This window comes from Mobula hypostoma, chromosome 4 (assembly GCF_963921235.1).
Source record: "Mobula hypostoma chromosome 4, sMobHyp1.1, whole genome shotgun sequence".
NCBI lineage: Eukaryota > Metazoa > Chordata > Chondrichthyes > Myliobatiformes > Myliobatidae > Mobula > Mobula hypostoma.
Genome location: NC_086100.1, coordinates 6,788,470 through 6,815,978, shown reverse-complemented (window position 1 = coordinate 6,815,978; position 27,509 = coordinate 6,788,470). Strand labels below are relative to the sequence as shown.

Genomic DNA, 27,509 nt, shown 5'->3' with positions numbered 1-27,509 from the left:
AGCCTCTTAAACACCACTGTCGGAATCTGCATGCACCACCACCCCGGGCACCTGCCAATTCCCTGTGTAAAGAATAAAACTTGCTCAGAACTTCTATCTTCAAACTTTTTGCATCCCGCATGCCCTCCAGTATTTGAAATTTCTGCTCTGGGATGGGAGGAAGACTTAATTGTCTATCTATGCCTGTCATAATCTTATAAACCTCTGTCAGATCTCCCCTCAGCCTCTGACGTTCCAGGAAAAACAACCCAAGTTTGTCCAACTTCTCATTATAGCACATGCCTCTAATGCAGGCAGCATCCTGGTAAGCCTCTTCTGCACCCTCTCCAAAGCTTCCACATTCTGCCTACAGTAGGGCGACCAGAACTAGTGCAGCCTGACAGTTTTATGCAGCTGCAATGTGACTGTATTTGCCTACTACATATCTTGGGTCTGGGTATCAAAATAAAAATTCAAAGGCCACTCTGCTGGGGTTTGATTTGTTGACATTAGAGAGTATTCTAACTGGTTGCATCCCAGTCTGATACGGAGGGGCCACTGCACAGGACTGGGAAAAGCTGTGGAATGTAAACTCCACAGTTCTATCACGGGCTCTAGTCTCCCCAGTATCAAGGACACTTTCTAAGGGTGATGACTCAGAAAGGTAGCATCTGTCATTAAGGACCCACATCACACAGGACATGGCCTCTTCTCATTGCTACCATCAGGGAGGAGGAACAGGAGTCTCAGAGGACCCCATGTTCCTCTAAGTCATTCTCACAGTCCTTTGTAGGGAGTTCTAGTCCGATGCTTAACTGCTTCCCTACCAGACGGAGAGGCAACTTGTCAGGATGCTCTCAATGGTGCTCCTGTAAAACACGGTTCTGATAGGGTGGGGGAGACTTGCTTTCCTTTATCTGTGGAGATGCTGCTGTGCCTTCCTGTTCGGGGAGGTGATAGAAAGGGACCAGCTGAGGCCATCCATGACGTGAATTCCCAGGAACTTGGTGCACTTAACTCTTTCTATGGTGGAGCCATGTATTCGCCGAGTGGGATGATTTGATTTTCTGACATACATGTGACAACTAAAGCTGATCTTTAATCTTTCTAAGTACCTCCAAATGATAATGTGACATTTTATCATTATTGTCTCTGAGGAAATGGCAACACTTCTCCAACCGTTCTGATTCCTGGAGGAGTGTGTGTGGGAGTCCTTGGGCTTGACATTGCGATGAACACACTAATAGTTGCAACCAATTAACCCAATGTCAGGGCTCAAAATTTGACTGAAGTTTAGCTTTCACTTGTCACATGTACATCAAAACCCTCTGAACATTTGGAGAAGCATAGCAGATTTGCGAGCAACGGTAGTATAGCGTTTAGGGTGACGCTATTACAGTCGGAGTTTGGGGTTCAATTTTAGCATCTTTAAGCAAGTTTCCTTATGAGGAAAGGTTGAGTGGGCTAGGGTTTTTCTCTTTGGACTGAGGTGATACGGTGATAAGAAGCATAGATCAAAGACTTTTTCCCAGGGTTTCCCTGGTTACTCAACATCTAACACTGCTCGATCTTATCATTTCAATCTATGTTGAACGTGAAAATCTTGCTCCTCATATCAAATTTAACCTTCCTCGCCCCTCTAATCTCAAGCAACACAGACAAAATGCTGGAGGAACTCAGCAGGTCAGACAGCATCAATGGAAATGAAGAAACAGTTGATATTTCGGGCTGAGACCCTTCATCAGGACTTCCAATCTTAAAAGCATATCCTCTGGTATTTGGCATTTCTATCATGGGTGAAAGATTCTGACTGTCTACCTAGCAATGTCTGTCATAATTTTACAGGCCTCTCTCAGGTCTTCCCCCAGCCTCCACGCTACAGGGAAAACAACCCATGTTTGTCTAACAACACACATCAAAGTTGCTGGTGAACGCAGCAGGCCAAGCAGCATCTATAGGAAGAGGCGCAGTCGACGTTTCAGGCCGAGACCCTTTCGTCAGTCCTGACGAAGGGTCTCGGCCTGAAACGTCGACTGCGCCTCTTCCTACAGATGCTGCTTGGCCTGCTGCGTTCACCAGCAACTTTGATGTGTGTTGCTTGAATTTCCAGCATCTGCAGAATTCCTGTTGTTCATGTTTGTCTAACCTCTCCTTTTACCTCTTATCTGCTATGAGTTTGAGAATCTTCAAATCCTCGTATCTTCTCTAATTCTGACACCTTCCAAACTGAATTGCTTCACGGTTGGTGGTCTTGGGCACTGGTATTTGGAACACCTTGCCTAAATCTCTCTCCCTTTCTGTATCTCTCTCCTTCTCTGAGACCCTCTATAAACTCTACCTCTATAAAATATGGACCGTAGAACAGGGACAACACAAGAACAGGTCCTTTGTCACACAAGTGTTATGTTGAGCTCATTAAATTAATAATCAAATGGCCAACTAAACTAATCTCTTCTGCCAACACAATGTCCATATCCTTCCCTTTCCTCACATCCATGTGTCTATCTCAACGTCTCTCAAGTCTCTAATGTATCTGTCTCTACCACCACCCCAGGCAGCGCATTCCAGGCACCCACCACTCTCTGTGTGTAAAAAAAAGACTTGCCCATCATATCTCCTTTGAAATTACCCAATCTCACCTTAAATGCATGCCCTCTGGTATTAGGCATTTCTTTATACAAGTTGTAAACTCAGCCAGCTCCATCACGGGCCCTCGCTTCCCCAGCATCTACGACACCTTAAAAAGGTGATGCCTCAAAAAGGCAGAATCCTTTATGAAGGACCCACATCACCCAGAACGTGCCCTCTTCTCATTGCTACCTGAAGACACGCACTCAGTGCTTCAAAAGCAGCTTCTTTTCCCTCCGCATCGGATTTCTGAATGGACAATGAACCCATGTACACTACCTCAATAATTTTTTTGCTCCCTTGTTTTAATTTAATTTTTATGCATATTGCTTCTAGTTTTGTATTACTGTGTAATGCAGTGTACAGCTGCTGCAAAACAATAAATGTCCCAACATGTGCTGGTGACATTAAACCTGACTGATTCTGATTACATCGATTCTGTCTGACCTACTGAATTCCTCCAGCATTTTGTGTGTGTTGCTTAAGAATTACAACAGGGAGTGGGTGGGGTAGCCAGCAATAACACACTTGCATATGGATTTTATATGCTGGCGGGAGATTGTGGAGTTTATGAGACTGGGGACAGGGTTGTTTTTATCCTTTGAAAAACATATTTTCTTCATTACCCATGCGAAAATGCCTCGAGTGGGTGGGGTAAGCCTCGTTCTGGACCCTGTATAAAAGCAATGGCTTTAGAAAGGCATTGGCCAGACCACTGGAGTACTGTGAGCAGCTTTGGGCCCCACATCTGAGAAAGGATCCATCATCCATATCATTCTCACTGCTACCATTGGGCAGAAGGTACAGAAGCCTCAGGTCCCACACCACCAGGTTCAGGAACAGTTATTACCCCTCAACCATCAGGTCCCACACCACCAGGTTCAGGAAGAGTTATTACCCCTCAACCATCAGGTCCCACACCACCAGGTTCAGGAACAGTCATTACCCCTCAACCATCAGGTCCCACACCACCAGGTTCAGGAAGAGTTATTACCCCTCAACCATCAGGTCCCACACCACCAGGTTCAGGAACAGTTATTACCCTACAACCATCAGGTCCCACACCACCAGGTTCAGGAACAGTTATTACCCCTCAATCATCAGGTCCCACACCACCAGGTTCAGGAACAGTTATTACCCCTCAACCATCAGGTCCCACACCACCAGGTTCAGGGACAGTTATTACCTCTCAACCATCAGGTCCCATACCATCAGGTTCAGGGACAGTTATTACCCCTCAATCATCAGGTCCCACACCACCAGGTTCAGGAACAGTTATTACCCCTCAATCATCAGGTCCCACGCCACCAGGTTCAGGAACAGTTATTGCCCTACAACCATCAGGTCCCACACCACCAGGTTCAGGGACAGTTATTACCTCTCAACCATCAGGTCCCATACCATCAGGTTCAGGGACAGTTATTACCCCTCAATCATCAGGTCCCACAGCACCAGGTTCAGGAACAGTTATTACCCCTCAACCATCAGGTCCCACACCATCAGGTTCAGGAACAGTTATTACCTCTCAACTATCAGGTCCCATACCATCAGGTTCAGGGACAGTTATTACCCCTCAACCATCAGGTCCCACACCATCAGGTTCAGGAACAGTTATTACCCCTCAATCATCAGGTCCCATACCATCAGGTTCAGGGACAGTTATTACCCCTCAACCGTCAGGTCCCACACCACCAGGTTCAGGAACAGTTATTACCCCTCAACCATCAGGTCCCACACCATCAGGTTCAGGAACAGTTATTACCCCTCAACCATCAGGTCCCACACCACCTGGTTCAGGAACAGTTATTACCCCTCAACCATCAGGTCCCACACCACCAGGTTCAGGAACAGTTATTACCCCTCAATTATCAGACTCCTGAACCAGCAGGGATAACTTCACCCACCTCAACTCTGCACTGATTTCATAACCTAAGGTCTCACTTTCAAGGACTCTACATAATGTTTTCAGTGTTGCTCTGTCAAGTACTGCGCAGAAGTCTTAGACAGCCTAGCTCTCTATCTATCTAGCCAGGATGCCCAAGACCTTTGCACAGTACTGTGTTTGTCAATGTGAAGCAGAGAGTGAGTTTGTAAGTCTGGTGGGAGCAAAGGATATTGGGAATGGCGAGGGTCGAGTGCCGTAGGAGAGGTGTGGAACAAGTGGCAGAGTTCCAGGGATGGGAGTTGGTGCGGTTGCAGACACACCAGCCCTGAGACACCAGGCAGGGTCATTTGATGACAAAGGGTTTATTCATCATTACATAGTGCCTCCCATGATGCTTCCCACTCCCTCACCTCTCCCTGCCCCTTTTCCCAAACATGTTCCCTTCACCCTGTCCTCCTTCCCCTCTCAGTCCACGATGGAGACCCTTATCAGAATCCGGTTTATCAACACTCTCCCTCACATATGTTGTGAAATGTGTTTATTTTTTGTGGCAGCAGCACCGTGCAAAACTTAAAATTGTGCAAAAGTCAGGCTCCCCAGCTATATATATATTTCCACAGTCCGTGATGGGGGAGTGTCTGTCGGCTGTGGGAGGGGAATCACTGGGGGAGTGTCAGTGATAGGGAAGAGTGTCAGTGTTGGGGGAGAGTGTCTGTGAGCTGTGGGAGGGGATTCACTGGGGGAGTGTCAGTGATGACGGAGAGTGTCTCTGGGTTGTAAGAGGGGATTCAGTGGGTGTGGGGAGAGTCTGTGAGCTGTGGGAGGGGAATCACTGGGGGAGTGTCAGTGATAGGGGAGAGTGTCAGTGATGGGGGAGAGTGTGAGCTGTGGGAGGGGATTCACTGGGGGAGTGTCAGTGATAGGGGTGCCCGTGATGGGGAGTGTGTCAGTGGACTGTAAGAGGGGATTCAGTGGGTGTGGGAAGAGTCAGTGATGGGGGAAAGAGTCCATGTGCTTTTGGAAGGGATTCAGTGTTTGACTGGAGTTACGCTGCCGCATTCTATAGCTCCATGAGTTGGATATATTATAGCTGAGAAAGAGCACGAAACAATTGAAATGATTTGCCTTTCCCAGAGGTGCCGTTTTGGTTTTATGCAGAGTTGGGGATGTGTTGATGTCCTGGGGGAGTGTCGGTGATGGGGGAACGGTCTTGGTCTGAAACATTGACTGTTTATTTTTCTGCACAGATGCTGCCTGACCTGCTGAATTCCTTCTGCATTTCGTGTGCAGAAGGAAACACGAAATCCAGAATCCAGCATCTCAGAATCTCTTTTCTTTCCACTCTGGCTCTCCCCACCCCTTCTCTTCTCCCCCACCCCTTCTTTTCTCCCCACTCCTTCTCTTCTCCCCCCACCTCTCCCCACCCCTTCACTTCTCCCCACCCCTTCTCTTCTCCCCACCCCACCCCTTCTCTTCCCATGGTGCCCTTCCTTCTTCCCTTTCTCATATGGTCCGCTCTCTTCTCCTATCAGCTTCCTTCATCTTCAGCGTTTCACCTTGTCCAACCATCACCTGCCAGCTTTTCACTTCATCCCTCGTCCTCCTCCTCCTCCACCCAGCTCCCCCCTCATGGGACTTCACCTATCACTTGCCAGCTTCTATTCCTTCCTCTCCCTGCCCCATCGTATTCTGGCTTCTTCCCTCTTCCTTTACAGTCCTGGTGAAGGACCTTGGCCTGAATCCCCAGCTGTTTATTCCTCTCAATAGATGCTGTCTGACCTGCTGAGTTCCTGCAGCATTTTATGTGTGTTGTTCTGGATGTGCAGTATCTGCAGAATTTCACTTGGTGTCCCTCCCTGCCCCTGTGCCTCAGTGCAGTGAGGCAGCTCCATATCTACCTTGACGTTCTTTCACTCAAAGTTCAAAGTCAATTTATTATCTAGATACATATATGTCACCATATACAACCCTGAGATTCATTTTCTTGCAGGCATACTCCACAAGTCTACAGGATAATAACCATAACAGAATCAATGAAAAGCCGTGCGAACCTTGTTTTGGATGCTGATGCATCTCAGCAGTGAGTAACTGAGGTTGGGACCTGCATCCTCGGCCGTTTGCTCACTCTCTGCTGAAGGCTGATGTCACTTCCCCATTCACACTGACTTTGAGTTCACCTTATCTTGGTGACGACATTACGTGTCTTCCTGCTTCCGCCTTTCCACCCTGCTGGTCAGCTGACACTTCCATCTTCCTGATTCAAATTTAGTCATGACACGTACAATGAACAGTAATTAACCCTCAGTCATCAGGCTCCTGAACCAGAGGGGATAATTTCACTCACCCGACAGTGAAACATGGAAACGTAGAAAACCTACAGCGCGATACAGGCCCTTCGGCCCACAAAGTTGTGCTAAGCATGTCCCTACCTTAGAACTACCTAGGCTTACCCATAGTCCTCTATTCTTCTAAGCTCCATTTAGCCATCCAGGAGTCTCTTAAGAGACTTTACTTACTTTACTTTATACTTTATTGTCACCAAACAATTGATACTAGAACATACAATCATCACAGCGATATTTGATTCTGTGCTTCCCGCTCCCTGGATTACAAATATTAAATAATTAAAAATACAAACATTTGTATTAAAAATAGTAAAAATTAGTAAATATTAAAATTTTGAATTATAAATCATAAACCCTAAAGTATCCATCTCCACCACTGTCGCCGGCAGCCCATTCCATGCACTCAGCACTCTCTGCGTAAAAAAACTTACCCCTGACATCTTCTCTGTTCCTACTTCCAAGCACCTTAAAACTGTGCCCTCTCGTGCTAGCCACTTCAGCCCTGGGGAAAAGCCTCTGACTATCCACACGATCAATGCCTCTCATTATCTTGTACACCTCTATCAGGTCACCTCTCATCCTCCAAAGCTCCAAGGAGAAAAGGCTGAGTTCACTCAACCTATTCTCATAAGGCATGCTCCCAAATCCAGGCAACATCCTTGCAGATCTCCTCTGCACCACCTCTATGGTTTCAATGTCCTTCCTGTAGTAAGGCAACCAGAATTGAGCACAGTACTCCAAGTGGGGTCTGAGCAGGGTCCTATACAGCTGTAATGTTAGCTCTCGGCTCCTAAACTCAATCCCAGAATTGATGGCCAATACACTGTATGCCTTCTTAACCACAGAGTCGACCTGCGTAGCAGCTTTGAGTGTCCTATGGACTCGGACCCCAAGATCCCTCTGATCCTCCACACTGCCAAGAGTCTTGCCATTAATGCTATATTCTGCCGTCATATTTGAACTGTTCCCACAAACTATGGACTCACTTTCAAAGACTCTTCATTTAATATTCTTGATATTTATTGCTTATTTATTATTAATAATAATTACTATTATTTCTATTTGTATTTGCTCAATTTGTTTTCTTTTGCATATTGGTTGTTTGTCCGTCTTGTGTGACGTTTTTCATTGATTCTATTGTGTTTCTTTGTATTTACTGTGAATGCGGCGTTGGCGTGTGGCCAAGTGGTTAAGGCGTTCGTCCAGTGATTCAAAGGTCGCTAGTTCGATCCTTGGCTGAGGCAGCATGCTGTGTCCTTGAGCAAGGCACTTAATCACACATTGCTCTGCGACGACACTGGTGCCAAGCTGTATGGGTCCTAATGCCCTTCCCTTGGACAACATCGGTGGCGTGGAGAGGGGAGACTTGCAGCATGGGCAACTGCTGGTCTTCCGTACAACCTCGCCCAGGCCTGCGCCCTGGGATCCATGGTCTCACAAATCCATGGTCTCATGAGACTAACAGATGCTTATTTACTGTGAATGCCCACAAGAAAATGAATCTCAGGGTTGTATATGGTGACATGTATGCACTTTGATAATAAATTTACTTTGAAATTTTAACTTTGGACTTTGAAACAGTGAAATGGGTTGTTTGCATTAACAACCAACACTGTCCGATGACCACTGTCCAGTTAGGCCACATCTGGAGAATTGCAAATGGTTCTGGTCACCCCATTATAGAAAGGATGGTGTGACTTTGGAGAGGGTTCAGAAGAGGTTTGCTGCCTTGGATGAGAGGGCATGTGCTCTAACTTGGACTGTTCTGGGCACCATGGTTCCCTCTCTTTATAGGATGGGGCCATGGCATGAAAAAGGTTGGGAACCCCTGATATAAAAGAACTAGGAAACTATTGTCTGAAGGCATTCCGTCAGCTGCAGAAGGCTTTGAACCACTTCTTCCTTCCTCCATAGGCTGTCTGCCTGGGGTCCGGCTGTTAGTGTCCAGCATGTCAGAACTGCAGGGGTCTTTCCACCGGTCATCGCCGTTGAAGGGTGTAGCCCAGGACATCAGCCAGCTAATGGAGAAGCTCGACACCAATGAGCTTTGCCTCGAAGAAGATGAGCCCGACATTGATACAGGGAACGAGATCAGGGCGTCCGGTGAGTGTCTTTTCACCTTCTGTATGGGTATCAGAATCAAAGTCAAAGTCCATTTGTTATCAAAGTATGTACACAGAATGTAACTCTGAGACCAGTCCCCCGCAGGAAGCCACAAAACAAGAAAGCACCACCAAACCCTTTCAACAAATCGCCCAACGCGCAGAGATTAAAGAACAAATTGTGCAAACAGCAAAAAGTGTGAGCAGCACTAAGACTATCAAACAGCAAACCTGCAGTACTCAGGCTTTCACTGACACATGTGGCATGAAATTTGTTATTTTGTGGCATTGGCGAGATGTAAAAATGACTACAAATCACAAAATAATGCAGGAAAAGGAATGATGAGGAAGTGTAACACACACAATGCCTTAGTGAGGTAGTGTTCATGGGCCGTTCAGAGATCTGACTGTGGAGGGGAAGAAGCTGTTCCCAAAACACTGACTGAGAGTCTTCAGGCTCCTGTACCTCCTCCCTGATGGCATTAACAAGAAGAGGCAATGTCCTGGATGGTGAGAGTCCCTCACGATGGAAGCCACCATCTTGAAGCATCGCTTTTTGAAGATGTCTTCAGTGCTGGGGAGGCTAGTGTCCATGATGGAACTGGATGAACTTACAACGTTCTACAGCTTTTTCCGATCCTGTGCAGTGGCCTCTCCTTACCGGATGGTGATGCAATCAGAATGTTCTTCACCTTACATCTATAGAAATGTGTAATTGCCTTTGGTGATATAGAACAGAATAGAATAGAATAGAGGGACGCCCATTTGGAATGGACATGATGAGGAATTTCTTTAAGCAGAGGGTGGTGAATCTGTGGAATTCATTGCCACAAATAGCTGTAGAGGCCAAGTCATTGGGTATATTTAAAGCGGAGGTTGATAGGTTCTTCATTGGTCAGGGTGTCAAAGGTTATGAGAAGGCAGGAGATTGAGAGGGATAATAAATCAGCCATGGTGGAATGGTGGAGCAGACTCGATGGGCTGAATGGTCTAACTCTACATCTATGTCTTATACCAAATCTCCTCAAATTCTTAATGAAATAGAACTACTAGCATGCCTTCTTTGTGAATGCATCAATATGTTGGGTACAATGTAGATCCTCTGAGATATTGACACCCAGAAACTTGGTAACACCAATACTCAGGAATAGAAAAATCCTCAAAAAGTAGTGCATACAACACAGTCCATCACAGGAAAAACCCTTCCCAACATTGAGCATATTTACAAGGAGCACCGCCACAAGTAAGCAGCGTCCATTATCCAGGACCCCTACCATCTAGGACATGCTCTCTTCTCGCTTCTGCCATTGGGATGGAACTACACCACTACCTCAGGACCCACACCACCGGGTTCAGGAACAGTTATTACCCCTAAATCATCAGGTCCCACGCCACCGGGTTCAGGAATAGTTATTACCCCTCAACCATCAGGTCCCACACCACCAGGTTCAGGAACAGTTATTACCCCTCAATCATCAGGTCCCACACCACCAGGTTCAGGAACAGTTATTACCCCTCAATCATCAGGTCCCACGCCACCAGGTTCAGGAATAGTTATTATCCCTCAATCATCAGGTCCCACACCACCAGGTTCAGGAACAGTTATTACCCCTCAATCATCAGGTCCCACACCACCAGGTTCAGGAACAGTTATTACCCCTCAACCATCAGGCTCTTGAACCAGTGGGGTAACCTCACTGACCTCAAAACTAAACTGATCACACAACCTGCAAATTCACTTTCAAAGGCCCTAAAACATGATCTGTCCTCCTTTTTTAAAGAAAGGGGCTTCCCTTCCTCCACCATCAACTCTGCTCTCAAACGCATCTCTCCCATTTCACGCATGTCTGCTCTCACCCCATCCTCCCACCACCCCACTAGGAATAGGGTTCCCCTTGTCCTCACCTACCACACCACCAGCCTCCGGGTCCAACATATAATTCTCTGTAACTTCTGCCACCTCCAACGGGATCCCACCACTAAGCACATCTTTCCCTCCCCCGCCCTTTTTGCTTTCCGCAAGGATCGCTCCCTACGCGACTCCCTTGTCCATTCGTCCCCCCTATCCCTTCCCACTGATCTCCCTCCCGGCACTTATCCTTGTAAGTGAAACAAGTGCTACACATGCCCTTACACTTCCTCCCTCGCCACCATTCAGGGCCCCAGACAGTCCTTCCAGGTGAGGCGACACTTCACCTGTGATATACCGCGTCCGGTGCTCCCGATGTGGCCTTTTATATATTGGTGAGACCCGACGCAGACTGGGAGACCGTTCTGTCTGCCAGAGAAAGCAGGATCTCCCAGTGGCCACACATTTTAATTCCACATCCCATTCCCATTCTGACATGTCTATCCACAGCCTCCTCTACTGTAAAGCTGAAGCCACACTCAGGTTGGAGGAACAACACCTTATATTCCATCTGGGTAGCCTCCAACCTGATGGCATGAACGTTGACTTCTCTAACTTCTGTTAATGCCCCACCTCCCCTTCGTACCCCATCCGTTATTAATTAATTAATTAATTAATTTATTTATTTATTATTACTTTCCCCTTTTTTTCTCTTTTTTCTCCCTCTGTCCCTCTCACTATAACTCCTTGCCCATCCCCTGGGCTTCCCCCCTCCCCCTTTCTTTCTCCCTCCAGGCCTCCTGTCCCATGATCCTTTCATATCCCTTTTGCCAATCACCTGTCCAGCTCTTGGCTCCATCCCTCCCCCTCCTGCCTTCTCCTATCATTTTGGATCTCCCCCTCCCACTTTCAAATCTCTTACTATCTCTTCTTTCAGTTAGTCCTGACGAAGGGTCTCGGCTAGAAACGTTGACTGTACCTCTTCCTAGAGATGCTGTCTAGCCTGCTGCGTTCACTAGCATTTTTTGTGTGTGTTGCTTGAATTTCCAGCATCTGCAGATTTCCTCATGTTTGTGTCGTATTACTTTACTCATTTATTAGTTATTATTATACATGCTTTGTATTTGCACAGATTATCTTCTTTTTACACTTTTTTTGTCGGTCTTTGTGTGTAGTTTTTCTTGATTCTATTGTATTTCCTTGCTCTACTGTGAATGACAAGAAGAAAACAAATCAGAGTTGTATATGGTGACATATACAGTGCCTATCAAAAGTATTCACCCCCTTTGGAGTCTTTTTATGTTCATCAGTGTCAAAAAAAAAGCCAAAATAAATGCACTATGATTCAATGTTATAAAACATGAAAACTTCCCAGGGGGGTGGGGGGTGAATACTTTTTATAGGCACTGTACGTACTTTGAATCTCCCATCACCATTATAGAAGCTCACCTCTGTTCAGCTCAGTGTTGTGTCTTTGGTACGTTCTATATTTATACCCACCACCTCCCTGAAGCCTTACAAAATACCTCATCCCCTTCGGGAGTGCCGATTGAACCTGCTTCCATAGAGTCATAGAGCACTACAGCACCCAAAGAGGCCCTTCGGCCTGTCTAGTCCTTGCCAAATTAATACGCCTAGCCCCACCCTGGACTCACAACCAGACCATACCCCTCCCATCCATGTACCAATCCAAACTTCTCTTAAATGCTGACATCAAACCCACATTCATCACGTGCTGGCAGCTCGTTCCTCACTCACACCACTCTCCGAGTGAAGAAGTACCCCCTCGTGTTTCCCTTAAACTTTTCACCTTTCACCCTTAACCCATGACCTCTAGTTCTAGTCTGCCCCAACCTCAGCGGAAAAAGCCTGCCTGCATTTACCCTGTCATAATTTTGTATAGCTCTATCAAACCTCCATTCAATTTTCTGCGCTCCAGGGAAGAAAGTCTGAACCTATTCAACCTTTCCCTGTCACTCAGGTGCTCGAGTCCGGGCAACATCCTCGTAAGTTTTCTCTGCATTCTTTCAATCTTACTGATACTTTTCCTGTCGGTAGGTGACCAAAACCACACACAGTACTCCAAATTAGGCCTTAACAATGTTGTACACAATTTCAATATTCCATCCCAAGTCCTGTAGTCGACATCCCAATATTGGCCTTGATTTATGAAGGCCAATATGCCAAAAGCTCTCCTTTCGACCTATATAACCGTGACACCACTTTCAAGGAATTATGGATCTGTATTCCCAGATCCCTCTGTTCTACTGCACTCCTCAGTGTCCAAACACTCACCATGTGAGAGTTACACTTCTTGGTCCTCCCAAAGTGCAACACCTTCGCACTTGTCTGCATTAAATTCCATCTGCCTTTTCATCCTGCCCATTCTTCCAGCTGATCCAAATCCCGACTCAAGCTGTAAGGGACCAACTTCACAGAACTGAGGTCCCTTGTCCTCGGGATCGTTGCGTAATCCATTTCTACACCTTTTCCAATGCCTCGCTATCTTCCCAAAAGTACAGGGACTGGAATTGGATCCAAGTTTCAGACAATCCTTTCCCACGACTTTCCTTCCACTCGTCTGTTATAAATCACAGGCCATTGAACGTAGAACAGTACAGTACAGGAACAGGCCCTTCGGTCCACAGTGATGTACTGAACAAGTTAAATTAGTAATCAAATAACTAACTAAGCTAATCTCTTCCGACTACACAATGTCCATATCCTTCCATTTTCCTCACATTCATGAGCCTACCTAAATATCTCCTAAATGTCCCTAATGTTTCAGCCTCTATCACCACCCCAGGCAGCACATTCCAGGCACCCACCCCTCTCTGTGTTTTAAAAAAAAACTTGCCCTTCACGTCTCCTTTGAAATTACCCCCTCGCGCGTTAAACGCATGCCCTCTGGTATCAGACATTTCAACCTTGGGAGAAAGAAGCTCTCTGTCTCTTCTATGTATGCCTCTCATACAACAGAGTATTTAAGACTATTAAATAATTCCCTAGTATGATAAGATGGACTCTTGACCTCACAATCCACCTTGTTATGACCTTGCTCCTTACGCCTGCCTGCACTGCACTTTCTCTGTAGCTGTAACACTTTATTCTGCAACACACATCAAAGTTGCTGGTGAACGCAGCAGGCCAGGCAGCATCTCTAGGAAGAGGTACAGTCGACGTTTCAGGCCGAGACCCTTCGTCAGGACTAACTGAAGGAAGAGTGAGTAAGGGATTTGAAAGTTGGAGGGGGAGGGGGAGATCCAAAATGATGGGAGAAGACAGGAGGGGGAGGGATGGAGCCAAGAGCTGGACTGGTGATAGGCAAAGGGGATACGAGAGGATCATGGGACGGGAGGCCTAGGGAGAAAGAAAAGGGGGAGGAGAGGGGAAAACCCAGAGGATGGGCAAGGGGTATAGTGAGAGGGACAGAGGGAGAAAAACGAGAGAGAGAAAAAGAATGTGTGTATAAAAATAAATAACGGATGGGGTACAAGGGGGAGGTGGGGCATTAGCAGAAGTTAGAGAAGTCAATGTTCATGCCATCAGGTTGGAGGCTACCCAGACGGAATATAAGGTGTTGTTCCTCCAACCTGAGTGTGGCTTCATCTTTACAGCAGAGGAGGCCATCTTTACAGTAGTAGAGGAGAACTTTGTTCTGCATTCTGTTATTGTTTAACCTGTTGCTGACAATGCTCTGTATATTTATGGATGGTAAGCAAGACAAGTTTTTATGACTATGACACAGGAAGAGAATTAGCCCATTCGACCCATCGAGTCTCCTCTGCCATTCCATTTCGGCTGATTTATTACCTTCATGACCCCATTCTCCTGCCTTCTCCCTGTAAAGTTTGACACCCTTTGAATCAAGAGCCTATCAGCCTCTGCCTTAAATATACTCATTGACTTAGCCTCCACAGCTGTCTGTGGCAATGAATTTCATTGATTCACCATCCTCTGGCTAAAGAAATTCCCTCTCATCTCTGTTCCAAAGGAGCATCCTTCTATTCTGAGGGAAGTGATTTTGCTGTTAGGACTCGCAGACTAGTGGTCACCAGCCCTCATGCCTCCCGCCTGCATGGTCCTCTGATTCGATCACCTCTGACCTGGGAGGAGTGGTGGGTCACCTGCCCCGTCCCCGTTCCTCAGTGGTGTTTGTTCAGTGCACTGTGTCCGCCCATGGGGACTGCTGGCCTTTGAGCGTGGAACAGAGCCTAACTCCCGCACATCCCTGTTCTGAAACCCCAACCTGTCTACTAGCTCCTCACTGCTATCACGAAAACAAAACCCTCCAAACCTCTCATCTCTCATCTCACAATCATAATCAGGTTGAATATCACTGGCATGTGTCTCTCTATTCAGAATCAGGATAAGGATCAGATTTAATATCACTGGCTTGTGTCTCTCTGTTCAGAATAAGAATTAGATTAAAATCACTGGCTTGTGTCTCTCTGTTCAGAATCAGAATAAGAATCAGATTTAATATCACTGGCTTGTGTCTCTCTATTCAGAATCAGAATAAGAATCGGATTTAATATCACTGGCTTGTGTCTCTCTGTTCAGAATCAGAATAAGAATCGGATTTAATATCACTGGCCTGTGTCTCTCTATTCAGAATCAGAATAAGAATCGGATCTAATATCACTGGCTTGTGTCTCTCTATTCAGAATAAGAATTAGATTAAAATCACTGGCTTGTGTCTCTCTGTTCAGAATCAGAATAAGAATCAGATTTAATATCACTGGCTTGTGTCTCTCTATTCAGAATCAGAATAAGAATCGGATTTAATATCACTGGCTTGTGTCTCTCTGTTCAGAATCAGAATAAGAATCGGATTTAATATCACTGGCCTGTGTCTCTCTATTCAGAATCAGAATAAGAATCGGATCTAATATCACTGGCTTGTGTCTCTCTATTCAGAATAAGAATCAGTTTAAAATCACTGGCTTGTCTCTCTCTGTTCAGAATCAGAATAAGAATCGGATTTGATATCACTGGCTCATGTCTCTCTATTCAGAATCAGAATAAGACTCAGGTTTATTATCACCGGCATGTGTCGTGAAATATTGCACTCAGATTCAATTTCTTTTACAAATATTGTAACGTGGAAGCAGGTTCACGGGTTTGGTGAGCAAGACAGAAAACACTGACTACGATGATCATTTATTTACAGAGAGGAAAAGATTCGACCTAAGTGCCTCCAAATTCCACAGACTCCAAAACTTTCAACAAACAGATTCTTGGCTGAGAGTGCAAGTCTGGTGCAAGCTTTCCCAATGGCTCTTCAGCACTGACCATGACCTCAGTGTGAAGAGAAACGGCTGGAGACAAAAGGAAAGAGAGACCAAGCCTCTAGCATGCGCTATTTTAATACCCCAAGGTGCCTGAAACCAGACCCCGGTGCAGTAACATACAAGGGAGCCAATGGGAAAGAGCTGCTGCTGTCGATGACTGCCACAGTAAACCAACTCCCACATGACAGATGTATGACAGGAAGGGAGGCAAAAGAGGTGGGGGCGTGGCACTGTTGATCAGAGATAGTGTCACGGCTGCAGAAAAGGAGGAAGTCACGGAGGGATTGTCTACTGAGTCTCTGTGGGTGGAAGTTAGGAACATGAAGGGGTCAATATCTCTACTGGGTGATTTTTATATACCACCAAATAGTAACCCATCGAAGAGCAGATAGGGAGGCAGATTCTGGAAAGATGCAATAATAACAGGAGGGTTGTTGTTGTGGGAGATTTTAATTTGCCAAATATTGATTGGTATCTCCCTCGAGCAAAAGGTTTAGATGGGGTGAAGTTTGTTGGTGTGTTCAGGAAGGTTTCCTGACACAATATGTAGATAGCCTACAAGAGGAGAGACTGTACTTGATCTGGTATTGAGAAATGAACCTGGTCAGGTGTCAGGTCTCTCAGTGGGAGAGCAGTTTTGAGATAGTGATCACAATTCTTTCTTTTTTACCATAGCATTGGAGAAGGATAGGAACAGACAAATTCGGAAGCGTTTAATTGGTGTAAGGGGAAGTATGAGGCTATTAGGCAGGAACTTGAAAGTAGAAATTGGGAACAGATGTTCTCAGGGAAATGTACAGCAGAAATGTGGCAAATGTTCAGGGATATTTGTGTGGTGTTCTGCAAAGGTACATTCCAATGAGACAGGGAAGGGATAGCAGGGTACAGGAACCGTGGTGTACAAAGGCTGTTGAAAATCTAGTCAAGAAGAAAAGAAAATCTTACAAAAAGAAAAAAAAAACTAGGTAATGATAGAGATCTAGAAAATTATAGAGCTAACAGGAAGGTGTTTAAGAATGAAATTAGGAGAGACAGAAGGGGCCATGAGAAGGCCTTGGCAAGCAGGATTAAGGAAAACCCTAAGGCATTCTACAAGTATGTAAAGAGCAAGAGGATAAGATGTGAGGGAATTGGACCGATCAAGTGTGACAGTGGAAAAGTGTGTATGGAACTGGAGGGGACAGCAGGGGAACTTAATGAAGACTTTGCTTCAGTATTCACTATGGAAAAGGATCTTGGCGATTATAGAGATGACTTACAGCGGATTGAAAAGCTTGGGCATAGAGACATTAGGAAAGAGGATGTGCTGGAGCTTTTGGAAATCATCAGGTTGGATAAGTCACCGGGATCAGGCGAGGTATACCCCAGGCTACTGTGGGAGGCGAGGGAGGAAATTGCTGAACCTCTGGCGATGATCATTGCATCATTAATGGGAACAGGAAAGGCTGCAGAGGATTGGAAGGTTGCAAATGTTGTTGGCTAATTCAAGAAATGGAGTAGAGATAGCCCAGGAAATTTTAGACCAGTGAGTCTTACTTCAGTGGTTGGTGAGTTGATGGAGAAGATCCTGAGAGGCGGGATTTATGAACATTTGGAGAGGCATAATATGATTAGGAATAGTCAGCATGTCTTTGTCAAAGGCAGGTCGTGCCTTACGAGGCTGATAGAATTTTTTGAGGATGTAACTAAACACATTGATAAAGGTAGAGCAGTAGATGAGGCGTACATGGATTTCAGCAAGGCATTTGAGAACGTACCCCATGCAAGGCTTATTGAGAAAGTAAGGAGGCATGGGATCCAAGGGGATCTTGCTTTGTGGATCCAGAACTGGCTTGCCCACAGAAGGGAAAGAGTGGTTGTAGATGGTGACCAGTGGTGTGCCTCAGGGATCTGTTCTGGGACCCCTTCTCTTTGTGATTTTTTATAAATGACCTGGATGAGGAAGTGGAGGGATGGGTGAGTAAATTTGCTGATGACACAGAGGTTGGGGGTGTTGTGGATAGTGTGGAGGGCTGTCAGAGGTTAAAGCGGGACATCAATAGGATGCAAAACTGGGTTGAGAAGTGGCAGATGGAGTTCAACCCAGATAAGTGTGAGGTGGTTCATTTTGGTAGGTTAAATATGATGACAGAATATCATATTAATGGTAAGACTCTTGGCAGTGTGGTGGATCAGAGGGATCTTGGGGTCTGTGTCCATAGGACACTCAAAGCTGCTGAGCAGGTTGACTGTGTGGTTAAGAAGGCATACGGTGCATTGGCCTTCATCATGCGAGGGATTGAGTTCAAGACCGAGAGGTGATGTTACAGCTATATAGGACCCTGGTCAGACCCCACTTGGAGTACTGTGCTTAGTTTTGGTCATCTCACTATAGGAAGGATGTGGAAACGATAGAAAGGGTGCAGAGGAGATTTACAGAGATGTTGCCTGGATTGGGGAGCATGCCTTATGAGAATAGGTTGAATGAACTTGGCCTTTTCTCTTTGGAGTGACAGAGGATGAGAGGTGACCTGATGGAGGTGTATAAGATGATGAGAGGCATTGATCATGTGGATAGTCAGAGGCTTTTTCCCAGGGCTAAAGTGGCTAACACGAGAGGGCACAGAGGAGATGTCAGGGGTAAGTTTTTTACACAGAGAGTGGTGAGTGCGTGGAATGGGCTGCCGGCCACAGTGGTGGAGGCAGATACGACAGGGTCTTTTCAGAGACTCCTGGATAGGTGCATGGAGCTTAGAAAAACAGAGGGCTACAGGTAACCCTCGATAATTTCTAAAGTAAGTACATGTTCGGCACAGCAATGTGGGCTGAAAGGCCTGTATTGTGCTGTAGGTTTTCTATGTTTCTATATACAGTGTGTATACATATATATAGATATATACAGATAAATGTCTATAGATATACTGTATGTATTTCTCAATGTAATTTATAGTTTTTTATTATTATGTATTGCAATTATACTGCCGCCACAAAACAACAAATTTCTTGACATACGTCAGTAATATGAAACCTAATTCTGATTCTGACCCAGAGGAAACCAACATGGTCACGGGGAGAACATACAAACTCCTTGTAGACAGTGGCAGGAATTGAACCCTGAACACTGATCACTGGCACTGTAAAGTGATTGTGCTGACCACTACACGTCTATGCCTTTGACCCTTTGACTGTGTTTCCTGACCCTAAGACGTAAGTGGGGAGTGCAGAGGTTGTCCTCAACATCTTCGAAACAACTTCATAACTTAAACAACTAAAGGCCTCAATGGAAATCACAGCTGACTGCCACCTTGACCAACAGCTATTGTTTGCATCTTGTGTTTCAGATGGCGCCCAGATCCCGTTCTCGGCAGTCTACAAGACCAAAGGCTTCAAGGAGCCCGAGATCCAGGTCTACATCCCTGGTTCGTTCATCAAGGCTCATGTGGTGGATGTGGAACGTTTCACTTCCACCAAGAAGGTGAGAAGAATACCTGCAGAGAGCCCCTCTGCCTTGTGTGCTCGAGCCTGCCGGGCAGTGATGCCGACTGTCCCCCAGCCTAGAGATGCTGAGAGCCCATAAGATGATAAGACACAGGAACAGAATTCGGCCATTTGGCCGATTCAGTCCGCTCCACCATTCCTTCATGGCTGATTTATGATCCCTCTCAACCCCGTTCTCCTGACTTCTCCCCACAACTATTGACACCTGGATGAATCAACAACCTATCAACCTCCACTTTAAATATACCCAATGATTTGACCACAGCCTTCCATGGCAATGATTCACCACTTTCTGGCTAAAGAAAGTTCTCTGTTCCAAATTGACATCCCTCCATTCCGAGGCTGTGCCCTCTAATCCTCGACTCCACAGTAGGAAACACCCCCTCCACATCCACTCAATGTAGACCTTTCAATATTCAATAGGTTTCAATGAGATTCCCCCTCTCATTCTTCTTAGCTCCAGTGAGGTTGGGCCCAGAGTCATCACCCTTGTCACTAGGGTGTTCTCAACCTGGGTTCCACAGAACACCTTGATTGAAAAGGTTGGCAGCTTCAGACCAGTGGAACCAGGAGGGGGAGGAGGAGGCCATTTGGCCTGTTGATCCTGGTCTATCATTCACCAAGACTTTACCTCAGCACCTATTCACATATTCCTTTATATCCAGAACATCTCAGCATTGACTAGATGGGCTGAAGGATCTGTTTCTGTGCTATTCTATGCCTCCAAACTTATGTAGCCTGTCTTGAGTGAACATGAAATATAAATCAATACAGTACAGGATCAGGCCATTCAGCCCTTAAGACCGTAAGATCTTGTAGCAGAATCAGGCCATTTGGCCCATCAAGTCAGCTCTGCCATTTCATCGTGGCTGATCCAATTTTCCCCTGAGCCCTGACCTCCTGCCTTCTCCCTGTATCCCTTCATGTCCTGACCTATCGAAAATCTATCAGCCTCTGCCTTAAATATACACAAAGATTTGGCCTCCACAGTTACCTGTGGCAAAGAATTCCACAGATTCACCACCCACGAGATTTTTGCCAACCACAATGCCAAATGAAGCTAATTCCATCATCCTGCACATGGTTGATATCCCTCCATTTCCCACCTGTTCACAAGTCTGTCTGAAAATCCTCTACCATATCTCCTTTCACCACTCCCGGGAGCACGTTCCGTAAAAAAGCTTGCCCCACACATCTCCTTTGAACTCCCCCTAAATAGTTCAATTTTATTGTCATCTGACTGTACATATATACAAACAAATATATATATATACAAACAAATGTTCTTCTGGACCATCGTGCACCCACACAACATATATCACACACATCACATCAAACAAAATATTGCCATAAATAAATTAATAAAATATAATTCAAAGTGCATGTAGTGTACGGAACAGGCGAACTGTAAAGAGTAAACAGTTATGACAAGACCTCGGCAGTAGCAGGGTATTCATTCGTCTCACAGCCTGAGGGAAGAAGCTGATGCAGGGAGGTGATTGGCAGGAGAACAATGCGCAGTAGTAGAAGGAGGCGGAACTATGAGGGAGGTGATGTGAAATAGGGATAGAGGAAGGGAGGGCGAGGGAATCACCGGAAGTTGGAGAATTCTATGTTCATACCAAAGGGCTGGAGACTACCTAGGCAGTATATGAGGTGTTGCTCCTCCAACCTGAGCTTAGCCTGATCATGGCAGAAGAGGAGGCCATGTATGGACATATCTGAATTGGAATGGGAAGCAGAGTTAAAGTGGGTGGCTACCGGGAGATCCTGTCTGTTGTGCCCCAAACAGTCCTTCCAGGTGAGGCAACACTTCACTTGCAAATCTGTTGGGGTCCTCTATTGCATTCGGTGCTCCCGGTGCGGCCTCCTCTACATTCTCTATCCCTGATCTTTTCAGCTGATGCTGACTGACCTGCTGAGTTCCTCCAGCGCATTGTGACTGTTCCTCAAAGTTGTTCTACAAGTTGATAGGATTGTTATGAAAGTGAATGCTACATTGGTCGTTATTAGTTGGAGGACTGAGCTCAAGAAGCAATACTGGAGGTCTATAAAACTCTGGTTAGACCACACTTGAAATATTGTGTTCAGCTCTGGTCGCTTTATTATACGAAGGATGTGGAAATGATAGGCTGTTGTGCTCTGAAAGTCAGATCAATGTCCTGGAGCCATGCAGAGTTTTTTTAAAAATTCCCATGTTTACATGGAACAAGTGACTTTGATAGTCCATAACACTCAAAGGCCATTGGCAAGTGGGGTGTAGCATTATTCAGCTACACAACAAGCCTCAGGAAGAAGCTGTTTTTCCATCTTACTGTCTTGGCTAAGATGTTCCTGTATCTCCTACCAGATGGCAGGAGATTGAACAGGATAGTGTCCAGGATATAAGATGGATTTTAATGATGTTATGAGCGCAAACTAGGCATTGGGAGTTGTAGATTGGCTCCAGGTCTGATAGCTGAGTCCCAGTGATGTGCTGAACCATCCTAATCACCCACTGGGCGCTTTGTGATCTGTCTTGGTACAGCGGGAGTACCACACTGTCATTCCATATGTCAGTAAAATATCTGAATATCTGGACCCGCCTCTCGGTTTTTTTGCACTACCTTACTTGCCAGTTTTCTATTTTCTATTTATGATTTATAATTTAAATTCTTAATATTTACTATCAATTTGAGTGTTTACCGAGTGCACCATGAGCCACTCGTAATCAGTGACAAGCCTTCGTCACATTACCACCCTCCTCTCCTGCAGCGGCAATGTTTGGCAGTCTTGACAGGAAGTCCGCTGTGATGTTCTCCTTGCCTGCTTTGTGCCGCGCACAGAACCTGAAAGGTTGAAGTTCCAGGTACCACCTAGTCACCCTGGCATTCCGGTCCTTCATTGTCTGGATCCAGGTCAGGGCTCTGTGGTCCGTCTGGAGGTCAAACTCCCTCCCAAGAAGGTATTACCTGAGGCTGTCCAACACCCACTTGATTGCCAGACACTCCTTCTCGATTGTGGAGTACCGGGTTTCACAGGGCAGGAGTTTCCTGCTGAGATATAACACAGGATGTTCCTCCCCTGGCTCTCCCTGAGCCAGTACTGCCCCGATGTCTACACCTGAGGCATCCACCTGCACCAGGAGGCGGCGTTCAAAGTCAGGACTCTGCAACACAGGGGAGGAGCATAATTCCTCCTTCAGGCCCTGGAAAGCACTTTCACACTCCTCACTCCGTTCCACAGGATTACGGGCCAACTTGCAGGTGAGGTTGGTCAATGGGGTTGCCAGGGTTGAAAAGTGAGGGATGAACCATTAGTACCACCCCACTAGGCCAAGAAAAGACCGGACCTGGGTCTTGGTACGGGGCCTGGGACTGTTCAGAATGGCCTCAACTTTATCCACCTGAGGCCGGACTTCTCCTCTCCCCAACTGATACCCCAGGTACCGGGTTTCCTGCCTGGCCCACTCACACTTCCGCAGGTTGAATGTAAGCCCTGCCGCATTTGTTTCACAGTATTATTGGCCTGCGCAAGACCAATTTTAATGCCTTTGGTATCAGCCATTCCAGAAACTAAAACTTCTTGAAGTCCAGCCATTCCAATCTGTAGTTCACTCTTGATGTCTGCCAGACCAGTTTTTACAGTGCTCTGCAGGTTCGATAGGCCTGACACAATAGTATTTTGCTTATCAGTGAGCCCAAACTGCATAACATTCTGCAGAGCTGCCAGATTGGTCTGCATACTATTTTGTAATTCTGTAATTGCTTTATTTCCTGCCTCCTGAAGCTTTAATGATTCTTTAGGAAAGTTGGCATCAAATGTTTGCATCAGTGTCAGTAGTGTCTTTCTCATTGACACAGGATCCTGTCCACGTGTAACCTTAGACTGGCATGTGGTTGCTTCAGGAGCTGACTCCCACTTCCACAATTTTTCCGATGTTTCTGGTTTAGGAATGACTTTCCTCCTCTGTGTTTTCTTCCCAGGTTGCAATTGATTCTGTGTGCCTTTTTGATCCATAAATTGAACATTGGCTTGCCTAAGTACAGACCGTGCTGTTGGTTTCACATCATGTTGCTTGGGATACCCTGCCAGGGATTTGGTAGAAGCAGGTAAAAATCGGGACATTTAAGGAACTCTTAGAGAGGCACATGAATAATAGAAAATGATTCTACGGGTGTGGGGGTGGGAAGGATAAGATTGATTTCAGAGTAGGTTAAAATGTTGGTACAACTTCATGGGCCAAGACTGCTGTAATGTTCCACTTTATGTTCTTTGTTCTATGAAATAGATAAGTATTTGATAGGAGGAAAGTAAAGGGCAAAAACTACATCCGGAAAAATTGGATGCATCAGCAAGGGAGATGAGGCTGAGTACAGGGCTACGGTAGGAAACTTTGTCACATGGTGTGATCAGAATTATCTGCAGCTTAATGTGAAAAAGACTAAGGAGCTGGTGGTAGACCTGAGGAGAGCTAAGGTACCGGTGACCCCTGTTTCCATCCAGGGGGTCAGTGTGGACATGGTGGAGGATTACAAATACCTGGGGATACAAATTGACAATAAACTGGACTGGTCAAAGAACACTGAGGCTGTCTACAAGAAGGGTCAGAGCTGTCTCTATTTCCTGAGGAGACTGAGGTCCCTTAGCATCTGTCGGACGATGCTGAGGATGTTCTGCAGGTCTGTGGTGGCCAGTGCTGTCATGCCTTCTCCTTCCCACCCTCCCCCCACCTTCTTTATAGGACCTCTGCTCCTTCCCCCTACAGTCCTGATGAAGGGTTCTGGCCCGAAACGTCGACTGATCTTTTCCACGGATGCTGCCCGACCTGCTGAGTTCCTCCAGCGTGTTGTGAGTGTCGCTCAGACACACTGAGCCAATAGGCTGGTCCTGGACTTACTTCCTGGCATAATTTACATATTACTATTTAATTATTTATGGTTTTACATTGCTATATCTATACTCTATTCTTGGTTGGTGCAACTGTAACGAAAACCAATTTCCCTTGGGATCAATAAAGTATGACTATGACTACTACTAGAAAGCATTCTTCTAGGGTGCATCACAACCTGGTATGGAAGTTGTCCTGTCCAAGACTGGAAGAAGCTGCAGAAGATCGTGAACACAGCCCAGCACATCACACAAACCAACCTTCCATCCTTGGACTCAGTTTACACCGCACGCTGTCAGAGCAGTGCTGCCAGGATAATCAAGGACACGATCCACCCAGCCAACACACTTTTTGTCCCTCTTCCCTCCGGGAGAAGGCTCAGGAGCTTGAAGACTCATACGGTCAGATTTGGGAGCAGCTTCTTTCCAACTGTGATAAGACTGCTGAACGGATCCTGACCCGGATCTGGGCCGTACCCTCCAAATATGCGGACCTGCCCCTCGGTTTTTTGCACTACCTTACTTTCCCTTTTCTATTTTCTATTTATGATTTATAATTTAAATTTTTAATATTTACTATTGATTTGTACTCCAGGGAGCACGAAGCGCAGAATCAAATATTGATGTGATGATTGTACACTCTAGTATCGATTGTTTGGCCACTATAATGTATAAAGTATGAACCTTGGGGCCTGTACTGTGCTGTACAGTTCTATGTTCTATGGTCTACAATCCTGGGTTGCCAGAGCTGAGCAGAGGCTGCTTACCACCATGCACACCTGATTTTTATTTTAAAAGTGTAGATTTGTGGAGAAGGAGGATGAGAGGTGACCTGATGGAGTGTACAAGATGATAATAGGCACAGATGGAGTGGGCAGCCAGAGACTTCCTGCCATGGTGGAAATGGCTAAGGGGTTATAATTTTAAGATGATTGCAGGAAAGTATAGAGGGGATGTCAGAGGTAGGTTTTTTACACAGAGCATGAAACACCTTGCCAGAGGCGATGTGAGAGCCAGGTGTGTTGGGGCCCTTGTGAGACATTCAGATCGGTACATGGACAATAGAAAATGGAGAGCTACACGAGAGGAAGGTCAGATTGATCTTCGAGTGGATTAAAAGGTTAACACAACGTTGTTTGTTGAAGGGTCTGACCTGTTCAATGTTCACATGACTGGCACAAAGTGGATTTATCCAATCATAACCTGCTGCTCTCTGTCTGGGCTGGACTGTTAACCAGCATGACTTCCTCCATCCTTGGGAGTTGAGGTGGACTTCCTAACAAACTTACTTCTTCCTCCCCAGGTCCCAATTCTAAACATCTACACCATTGAGCTCAGTCACGGCGAGTTCAGCTGGAAGGTCAAGAGGAAGTTCAAGCACTTCCAGGAACTCCACCGGGAACTTCTCCGCTACAAGGCTCTGCTCCGTCTGCCGATCCCGACTCGGAGGTAATGTGAAATATGGAAAACTGGCACTGTCCCCTTCTCCCCAGTCCCACCATGGGCTGTACCTAAACCTCGGCACACGTCTGTAGAGTCGGGGCATTCACACTGGTTCACCTGTCCCCTTCTCCCCAGTCCCACCTAAATCTCAGCACAGGTCCGTGGAGTCGGGGCATTCACACTGGTTCACCTGTCCCCTTCTCCCCAGTCCCACCTAAATCTCAGCACAGGTCCGTGGAGTCGGGGCATTCACACTGGTTCACCTGTCCCCTTCTCCCCAGTCCCACCTAAATCTCAGCACAGGTCCGTGGAGTCGGGGCATTCACACTGGTTCACCTGTCCCCTTCTCCCCAGTCCCACCTAAATCTCAGCACAGGTCCGTGGAGTCGGGGCATTCACACTGGTTCACCTGTCCCCTTCTCCCCAGTCCCACCTAAATCTCAGCACAGGTCCGTGGAGTCGGGGCATTCACACTGGTTCACCTGTCCCCTTCTCCCCAGTCCCACCTAAATCTCAGCACAGGTCCGTGGAGTCGGGCATTCACACTGGTTCACCTGTCCCCTTCTCCCCAGTCCCACCTAAATCTCAGCACAGGTCCGTGGAGTCGGGGCAGTCACACTGGTTCACCTGTCACTTTGTCCTTCCACACGGAGCAAGTGGGAGAAACTGGCGGCGTGGCCCATTGTGGTGCGGAGTATGGGGGGAACAGAATATGTTAGAATGTGAGAGCTTGGGCGCAGGTGATATTCAAAGGGTTAGGAATACCAGTGGTAAATTGCCATTATTTAGAGAGGATTTGAGAGCAGAGTAACAATGTTTGGGCAGGCTTAGTGAGACCTGACACCCTCCACCAGTCAGGGCTGGCCATGCATGCTACTAAACTACATATATGTCTCTACATTCAGCCCTGAGATTCACTTTCTCACAGGAATCACAGTAAATACAAGAAATACAATCAGATTGATGAAAGACCACACCCAGCAGGACAAATAAGCAGTGTGCAAAAGACAAACTGCAAATACAGAAAAAGAGGGAAAGAAGAAATAACATAAATATCGATAAAATCAGATGAAAGATCCTTGAAAGTGGTTGTTGGAACAGTTCAGTGATGGGGTGAGAGAAGTTGAGTGAAGTTATCTCCTCTGGTTCAGGAGCCTGATGGTTGAGGGGTAATAACTGTCCCTGAACCTGGTGGTGTGGGATCTGATGGTTGAGGGGTAATAACTGTTCCTGAACCTGGTGGTGTGGGATCTGATGGTTGAGGGGTAATAACTGTTCCTGAACCTGGTGATGTGGGACCTGATGGTTGACGGGTAATAACTGTTCCTGAACCTGGTGGTGTGGGACCTGAAGCTCCTGATAGCAGCAGAGAGAAGAGAGCAAGAAATGACAGAGAAGATTGGTAGCTCAGGTTAGCTGGATGTTGGGAGTCCTACGACAGCACTCCATAGAGATGTACTCAGTGGTGAGAGGGATTTACCTGTGATGGACACTTTTTGACGTGGTGAGGATGCTTCCTATGGTGATAGGGATGAGGACTAGAGGACACAGCCTCAGGATAGAGGGGCGTCCTTTCAGAACATAGATGAGGAGGAATTTCTTTAGCCAGAGAATGTTGAACCTGTGGAATTCGTTGCC

At 46.3% G+C, this 27,509-nt stretch overlaps 1 protein-coding gene across 3 annotated transcripts in view; it reads left to right on the top strand.

The window, feature by feature from the left end:
- The window catches only part of LOC134345106 (phospholipase D1-like), a 265,323-nt gene that overhangs the window by 78,138 nt on the left and 159,676 nt on the right, over nucleotides 1-27,509 (top strand). For all 3 annotated transcript variants that reach the window (XM_063045276.1, XM_063045277.1, XM_063045275.1), the window contains exons 2-4: nucleotides 8,752-8,940; nucleotides 19,403-19,536; nucleotides 25,732-25,877. In XM_063045276.1, coding sequence (XP_062901346.1) covers nucleotides 8,787-8,940; nucleotides 19,403-19,536; nucleotides 25,732-25,877 — 434 coding nt within the window. In that variant the 5' untranslated portion in view covers nucleotides 8,752-8,786. The remainder of the gene's footprint in view (nucleotides 1-8,751; nucleotides 8,941-19,402; nucleotides 19,537-25,731; nucleotides 25,878-27,509) is intronic.